The sequence below is a fragment of the Aedes aegypti genome, chromosome 2 (assembly GCF_002204515.2).
Source record: "Aedes aegypti strain LVP_AGWG chromosome 2, AaegL5.0 Primary Assembly, whole genome shotgun sequence".
In the NCBI taxonomy this organism is placed as follows: domain Eukaryota; kingdom Metazoa; phylum Arthropoda; class Insecta; order Diptera; family Culicidae; genus Aedes; species Aedes aegypti.
The window spans coordinates 307,223,100-307,231,877 of record NC_035108.1 but is presented as its reverse complement, the minus strand read 5'-3'; the positions used below and the strand labels follow the sequence as shown (position 1 = coordinate 307,231,877).

Genomic DNA, 8,778 nt, shown 5'->3' with positions numbered 1-8,778 from the left:
TTTCATTATCCAGTGAGGTTCCATTTTACATTCAACTTACTTAACGTCTAACCCTAGTAGTAATAAAGCTGTCAAGAAATACATTATCATACACGCACAACTCACCCGCGCAAAGCTTCACATCGAGTTCAAGGCAATTTCTGATATCAAATGTTCCGGTAGTCTCCGGTACCGTAGTGCTTCTGCGACCCATTGCTCTCCGTCTCGAAATCGTCAAACTGATTTTTGTGGGACATTAGCAGTTCCCGCTTCGGTCGCATAATGCCCTTGACATCGTTCAGGCTGATATCCATTTCCCGGAAGGCGTTCAACAGAATGACTGCCACGATCACCACAAAGAATCCGCACAGATCGCCGATTATGTCCTGGGCTTTCATGCGGCCCCATTCCTTGAACAGGATGGCCGATGCCGTTATCACGAGGGTGGTGAAGATCACGTAGTAGATCGGCGTTACGATGCTGGTGTTGAAGATGTCCAGCGCCTTGTTCAGGTAGTTAACCTGAATGCCAACGAAAACGACGGTCACGATGATCAGAAAGTAAGGCAGCCACATTCCGAAGTCGTTCGATTTGCCGGAAAGGGTGTCTCGAAGAGCCAGACCCAGCGCTTTGCAGGACATTACGGTCAGGCTTCCAATGGCCGAACACAGTAAAATGTAGACCAACACGTTTTTGTGGCCGTATCGTGGTCCACAGCAACAACCGATGAACAACGACAGGGCCAGAATGATGACCACGTACGTTATGAAGGTGGGGTCTTGAAGCTTGTCCAGCAACAGGTTAAGATCGTCGATCTCGCCTTCCTTGGGCGAATGGATGACGATGATTGTGGAACCGATTATGCACAGAAAACAGCCGAGTTTTCCTAGAAGATTGAGGCGCTCCTTGAGAAACTTGGAAGCCAGCACGGCCGTTACGATGACGCTCAGTGCTCCGAGCGGTGTCACCAAAGAAGCCGGTGCAAAGGCGTAGGCGGCGAAGTTGGCCGCTTCTCCAACGCCCACTGAAATGGAAAGGAGAGTAAATGGTTGTTAATGCCAGGATTGGTAATGACTGATTGTCTTGAAAAAAGGGACGGTAGAAACATGCTTGGTTCCGAGAGTTTTTTTTATTCTTCATAACATTACGAAAAGCATTTCTGCTAGTATACTGCTCGTATTACTGTATGCATTTTTTATGAATTTCCCATGCTTTTTACAGAAACTCACTCAGGTATTTGCCCAAAATTTCTTTCATGTATTTCTTTAGAAGTTTATTTAATGTTCATTTTACAGGCGTCCTGTGAAAATCTTCTATAATTTTGATTCAATGTGCCCCTAAGAATTCAATCTGTAACTTAACTAAGGATACGTCCGGAAATTACTTCGGAGATTACATCAAGATTGTCTCATGGAAATCGCTCAGTAATCCTTTAAGAATTTTCGCAAGTAAGTCCCAGTCTTCGAGGAAATCATCCATTGATATGTCAATCGATTTCCCTAAAATTTTCTACAAGATATACTGTTCCGCAATGAAAAATGTGTTAACCAACGTGCGAAGTTTGATTTTTGACTTCGTCACGTCGCAACTCGATTCTCAATAGTGCGCATAAAGCACATGGCGGAGGGCATAGATGCGCACTATAATAGCGCGTTGAAGTTGGCCAAACTTCGAACTTCGCACGTTGGTTACCCATTTTTAGGCGCGAAACAGTATACTCTTTTGGAATTCAACCATATTTCCTCAGGAAATTACTCCAGAGATGGCTGCACAGATTCCTAGAACCTTTGAACATTTTCGTCAGAGTTTCTTTGAGATTTGAACCAAAAATTTATCTCAAATATCTTTAGGAGTAACTTCGGATATACTTCTCAAGATAAATTCTTTTATGCAGGAATTATTACAGGGATGTCTGCAGCGAATCTTCATGGAATTGTTTTGAGCAATCACTGGAGGAATTCATGAAAAAAAAAACCTGGGGATATTATTAAAGAAGGGTTAGGTTATCGAATTGCAGATAAAATTTTACTACTTTTTATATTCGATATAAATATAGTTAACCGGTAGGATACGGGACTGACATACAAAATTAAAATTGCTCGTATTTGAGCATAACTCAATATTTTAAAATGATATTTTGAGGATTGCTGCACTATTGGTTGTAGTTTCATGAGTGATGGGAAAGTATACATTCGAAGTTTTTTTTGACAAAGTTATCTCCGAGTCATGTAAGGTAAAAATCACATAAACTTTTTAAAACTCATTTGTCATTTAAAAACGATTTTTTTTTCATACAAAAAAAATGTTTGGACCAGTTATTTGTAATAATTTACGATGCACCAGGGTATTTAGAGATGTATAATCAACCTAGAATAATCCTGAGGCCTTCAGAACTTTCTGAAGTTTTGAACATAATCTACATAGGTACACAGGTTCATAAACTTCATTTTAAGCAAGTGATGTCTTTGTTCAGTGCTTCACAACCACTTATTAAGCCTTAAAACAGACGTTTCCACAAATTTTGACAAGATATTGGATATTGGAATTTATCCAAATCGCCTTGAAATTCAGGTCCTTTTGATCTGCCAAATCTACTACAGTCTATACTCACCCAATTCATGAAATATTCTTATTCCTAAGCTTTATATGGCTCGGAAAGTGTACTGCCGTTATACGCATAATTGTCCCATGTTTCAAAATATACAACTGAGATGCGTTCAAAGATTTCAGCACATTCATGTGTCGTATTGGCCAGGTTCGTGAATTTATACGCAATGGGGGACGGACCTGGTGTAGTGGTTAGAACACACGCCTCTCACGCCGAGGACCTGGGATCGAATCCCATCCCCGAGATAGTCACTAAAAATTATACGCAATGATAGTAGTGATCTATTGTGTGCTAAGCGTACTGACGAACGTTCTTACGTTTATATGGTACTGAATATAGAGGATGTAAATCCTCAAGGCTATGTTGGGGCACTTAATGAAGTCTCAAGTGAAATAAGCCAAACGGAGCCACATGTGTAGAAGTGAGGAAATATGATTTGATACTTTGGGATGGAAAGCAACATTAGCTGTATGTGAGATGATGAAAAAATGTATGAGCTAGTGAAAGAAAGAGTAGATCAGTGAGTTAGAGAGTATCTTATTAGTGGCTTGGCAGAAATTCTGCTGTTTCAAGGTTGTTCTACGGAGTAAATATGGAATGTAGCTAGGGCAACCTAAACTTTTTGAACTATTCTTCATTATACTTGATTTGCAAAATAATGAATTTGGATGTGTCGCAAGATTAGTCTCAGAACCACCAATATAATGGCCACTTCTCCTGGGGAACACCGTGCATGTGATTAAGTCATCCAGAAACTAATGAATCATCCTTCTTTAGCCTTGATTTGGGAAGTCATAAAGTTTGATATTTCGCCAGCTTGGTTTCCCTCCGAGAACTGGCTATCCGGAATAATCTGGCAAGCGGTCAGGTCTTCTAAAGACGTTTGAATAATCTTTTGACTTGATTTGCAAGTTCATGAAGATTGTCGCAAGCTAGGTTTCAGAATCGCCTATATAATGGCCATTTTCACCGGGAAATCAGGTATTTGTAACAACCCAATATGTGACTAGGTTATCCAAAAAAAAACTTGAACTATTCTTCTTTAGACTTAGTTTGCTATATCATTAACATTCCAGGCGTCGTGTGGTTTGCCACCGTCAGAACCACCACGCTGCTGTTGTGAACGAAAAGCGTGATTTTTTCAACAGTGTTTTACAAAATACAACAGCGCGACGACTGAAGTGTTAACTTTGATGTGCCGCAAGCCATGGACTTGAATTTAAAGTGTTTACTCATTCTTTAAGTTGGGCTATCTCACTAATAACCGTGATAAATCCGGAATAACTATAATTTTCGAATCGATGAACGATGTACTACTGTACGATTGTAGGGTATCCTGGAAATTCAAAATAAACATAAATATTAATCGTTTGGTGTAAAGTTTATACAAGAAACTTAAATTTACAAACATCGTTTCTTCCTTTATAAATGTTAGTCTAGAAATAAATTTTTACACTTTGGCTGCCGTTTTTTGTCCAAAACCCCCCTAGAGCCAAGTCCTGATTGGGCTACTGATTCTTGTTTTTGCAGCGATCAAAATCGTTCGATTTTGAAAGCATTTGTTTGGATTAGATTAGAATTATTATAAACTTTTATTATCATCAATAATATTACCCCCTGTTGCAATTGCAACGAATGAGAGACAGGTGTCCGATTTTTTGAACGACGTATATTTTTTGATAACGACGTTAAAAAACTCCTACCAAAGAAAATTGATGTAAAGTAGAGTATATTTATGTTGTACATAGTAGGTGAGTTTTGTTTCATTTCATTATATCTTGATTAGGGTAATTTAATGATAGCTTTTAAGAAAAAAAACTTACGTTTAGTGTCTCTGACTCGTGACTTGCTTGCTCGCAATAGAAATAATAATGAAGGCAGCAAAAATTAGCTAAAATTAGGTTTAACGTTAGTTTAAATTTCACAATAATTCAATAACTTTTACCTGTTTTAATGTGTTTCATGTTCGTTTGAGTATCTTAGGAAACTGTATTTAAATTTAGATAATTTAATTCAATTAGTGTTTTCTTGAACAGATAACTTGTAACTAACCTAGATATTTTAGAAGCCGTACTTACTTGTTTGCTGACGCACTTAATTCACTTGTTTTACACAGGATAGACTTATAAATTTAGTTCTAGTTTTAGTTTATTAGCCAAATTTTGCATACATAGGAGAAGGTATCGACCGTGATTGTTTTATTTTTTTATTGTTTTATGGCTATAGCGGTCATGCGACTCAAAGCTAAAGGGAGTCTATAGAAGCAAATGATGGAAACGAATAGGTGCATAGGCGTCGCAAGGGAGCGACAAGATTGAAAATTTTTATTATTAGGTGGTGAAAATTGAGCAAGCCATTTTTAAAGTCAGTAAGCATCGAAGCGTCACAATTTTCACCACCTAATAATAAAAATTTTCAATCTTGTCGCTCCCTTGCGACGCCTATGCACCTATTCGTTTCCATCATTTGCTTCTATAGACTCCCTTTAGCTTTGAGTCGCATGACCGCTATAGCCATAAAACAATAAAAAAAAAATCATTAGGTTTTTTGAAGAGCCTCTAGAATTTTGCTCTAGGATTCATCCACAAGAGACAAACGATATTGCATTGCATTGAAAAAGGGATCAAGTATTGAAAAATATAACTGCTACCAGCCCTGTAATGCTGAAAGATTCAGTACCGACTTGGCGACCTTGGTTCGATTCCGCAACATCGATCATAGGTCAAAAAAATCATGCTAATAGAATCATCTACCTACAACAGTTGTTACAGTAGGTGACGCACAAAAGAGCAAACTCAATTATCGTCTAGCGGCTTATCAGCAGCAGAGGCGCAGCAAAGTACATACTTTGGACAATGTTTCCCTAATTGAACTATGATGACTCATCCACTTGGTCATACAAAAAGGGATCCTTTCCCATCTATTACTTACTGCAAATCAATCCGGCCCACCAGATCCAGTCTTTGAGGTAGCCGAACCCACCGGCACTGGCCCGGACCGAGGACCCGCCCCGGGACAATCGAATCAGGCCAATCTTCTTGATGATGAAGCTGGACCCGATGAAGAAACTGCTGGACAGGGCCAACGAAAGCCCGATGTAGAAGTCTTGCTGCTGGTACAGCGCGTCCACGGGTTCACGCGGCGACGGCATTGTGCTTTGTCTGCTGGCGGACACCTGGTCACTGACAGTTGGCGCCCCCGTATCGAAATGAAATCTGTTTAGTGGTTACAGAAGAACGACGACGCGACTAAACTAGAACTCGCGAGATTTTGAGTCACTGTTTACGACTCATGATTTGACTTTGTTCACGCTCCAACGATTCAATAATGAAAGCAAAAAGTGGTGACGTTCGTTGGCTGCTAGATAAGGTTTTAATTATTTTGTAGTTTTACTAGTTGATTTGGTTTTTCACTAAAATCCATTATCAGTTATATTTTTGCTCTTATCAGACTTCCCGTGAGAAGTCTTGTCTTCTTTTGTTTTGATTCAGGTATTGACACGCTTAGAAAAATTAATTGAACAAAAAGTCATCGGAGTGAAAGTTCAAAAGGGCTTAGTAGTTTCCAGAATAAGGGCGTACATATTATGTATCCGTTAGAAATCAAGACCAACATTTATTTCTAATTATTCAAGCCTAATTTTTCAAATCGGCGTATCTAACATTTGGAAGGATTCGAGAAAAATGCGATGCAATATATTGTAAAGCATTTTAAATCCTGTTTAAAATGTTTTGCATTTTTTCTATTGCTGTGTCTTCTATAAGTTGAAAAAAAGAACACCGTTTCTAACCACTATTAAACAATTCCGATTTGTTTTGAATTAGATTGAAAAACTGGTGAAATTATCGAATAAACCCTTTTGCTTTGTGCTGCTCACATACACCATGATGATTCGTCGATATCATACCTTGCTTGATACATACACCTTGCTTGATGCGTCGGTTTGACAGTTCATTTATCACATGCGTCACGTCATATACACCAGTATTGTTTTGAAGTTGCACATACACCGGTTTGCAAATTCCCATAAAACATAATAAAGTTTGTTCTATTCGTCAGTTTCTACGTTCAACTACAACGAATATTGAATGTTTCCAATTTCAACTCGACTAACAGGAGCACCGGACGGAGCCGTGAGTAACAAAAGTAAATGGAGAACAGTTCTTGTGAAAAATTTGGTGAGAAATTTGTCTAAAACCGAATACTGATGATGTTCCACATCAGTTTGCCGACCCGTCAGCTTACTGCAGCTGTGAAAATCCGAATCTCTCGATTTCCAACATGTTTAGTAATTCGAAAACAGTATGACGTATCTGCTGATTAAAATTTTATGTTTTGATTCTGCATATAGGTCGCTTTGCTATGAGCATATGTACGGTGTATGTGCTAGCATGAAAAATATTGACAGTTGAGTCGCTTTGCAATGGTAGGGTGTATGTAGCCAAATTAAAAATACTGAGTAAAGTGCACATAGGGCAGAATTGAAATTTATTTCAAAAAATCAAAAAAATGTTTTAGGATTACTTTTTTGGACTCAATATGTAGATTATGCGTTTGTCAAGCCCATGCAAAGCAAATCTCGATTTGTTTATTTTTGCAGTTACGTCGGAATGAAGAATTATGCTTGTATTGTTTTCTCAGGCCCCGTGCGTCGCCGCTAACATGTGAATAGTGCGCTGTGTTTATAAAAATCGTAAGAATGCAGCGCCACACTAAAAAGCTCAACTAGTTTTTTACCAATATTTTGAATACTTTCTCCGGGAAATCGACAAACCTTACATACCGGCATATGTTCAAGTTTATCAATAACGCTTGAAACATCCGTTTAAAACTTGATAATTCATGAAGTTGTATGTGACACAACATACGCTTCACAAAGTCAATATATTCGCCACATAGTAAATGAATGATTAATGATTAATCAAAGAATATCAAATCAAAGAAGTCGTTAATAACCAAAGAAGTCGTTAATAACCAAAGAAGTCGTTAATAACTTTTGGGACTCGATATGAAAGTGGTTACTGAATATTAGGGGGGCTACTCCAGTACTCACAACCATCGTAATTTTCGAATCGATAGTTCTAGAGGCAAACAGCAAGACTAATATTCACGCAATTTCGTTAGAAGACGACTGAAAAACATAATTTTGAACAACTACTGTAAAACTTAACATTACAAATACTTCGCAATTGGATTAAATAGGAAAATTGTTGTGAAATTTGCGATAAAATTACACGTCTTCTCTCGGTGAAAACCGAACTCAAAACTCCCTGTTCACTATACATGGCGCATTACGCCTAGACCACGAGAGGACTGAGAAGTTAATCTGAATTCGATTTTAACTTAATAATAACGTGGGCCTCTTTCGGGAAAATGAGATGCCCATCCAAACACAACGCTTTCTATTATATCCAATGCCTAGCCAAGAGCTAGTTAGTTATTAGGTATAGAAAGACCACACACGTGCTGGACGAGATTTGTAGAGTGCGGGCTCACGATGGTTCGCGATTTTCTCAATATAAATAAGATAGATGATAATTAAAAAAAGTATTATTTTGAAATTGAAAATTTTGATCAAAATTGACATTAGGCACGTAAGGGTCAATCATAATCATTAATCATAATCACTATTCATACTGAGTTTAATCATTAATCATAATCATTAATCATCTAAAATTCAAATTTAATCATTAATCATAATCATTAATCATACTTCGGCTTGATCATCAATCACAATCGTTAATCATGACTACACAAATTTTAATCATCAATCATACTCATTAAACATGATACAATTGAATTTAATCATTAATCACTTAATCAATCATTGCGACCCGTTAATCATTGGGGCGGTCCATTTATTACGTAAGGCAATTTTTGGGCTTTTTCAACCCTCCCTCCCCCCATGGTAAGATTTTTTGTATGAAAATTAAAAATAAATTATATGGTGCGTAAGAAATCTCAGACCCCCCCTCCCCCCATAAGCCCTTGCGTAATTGATGGACCGCCCCTAATGCTCTGGTTACGCTAGCTGCAAGTATCCTGGTGGGAGCGACCATTTCAAACATCAATCCAAATCGATTTGCACATCTCGAATCGCTGTGCCTGAAACTTAGTATATGGTCTTTTAGCTTTGATATGAATTACAAATTCAAGATTGAAACAGGACAAACCTCCACAAACAACCTGTT

The 8,778-nt window shown here is 38.0% G+C and overlaps 1 protein-coding gene across 1 annotated transcript; it reads right to left on the bottom strand.

Moving 5' to 3' along the window:
- Window positions 1-6,084, bottom strand: LOC5568801 (magnesium transporter NIPA2). The gene is made up of 2 exons (XM_001658116.2): window positions 5,519-6,084; window positions 1-1,003 (listed from the first exon to the last, which is right to left on the bottom strand). The coding sequence occupies exons 1-2, from the start codon at window positions 5,736-5,738 to the stop codon at window positions 147-149; spliced, it is 1,077 nt and encodes a 358-aa protein (XP_001658166.2). The 5' UTR covers window positions 5,739-6,084; the 3' UTR covers window positions 1-146.
- Window positions 6,085-8,778: the final 2,694 nt, after the last annotated feature.

Excerpts from the sequence above, each read along its gene's own strand:
- LOC5568801 (XM_001658116.2), bottom strand. The coding sequence starts at position 5,738 with ATGCCGTCGCCGCGTGAACCCGTGGACGCGCTGTACCAGCAGCAAGAC. Across the intron at positions 1,004-5,518 it reads GTGGGCCGGATTGATTTGCA|TGGGCGTTGGAGAAGCGGCC; the intron begins GTAAGTAATAGA and ends TTTCCATTTCAG.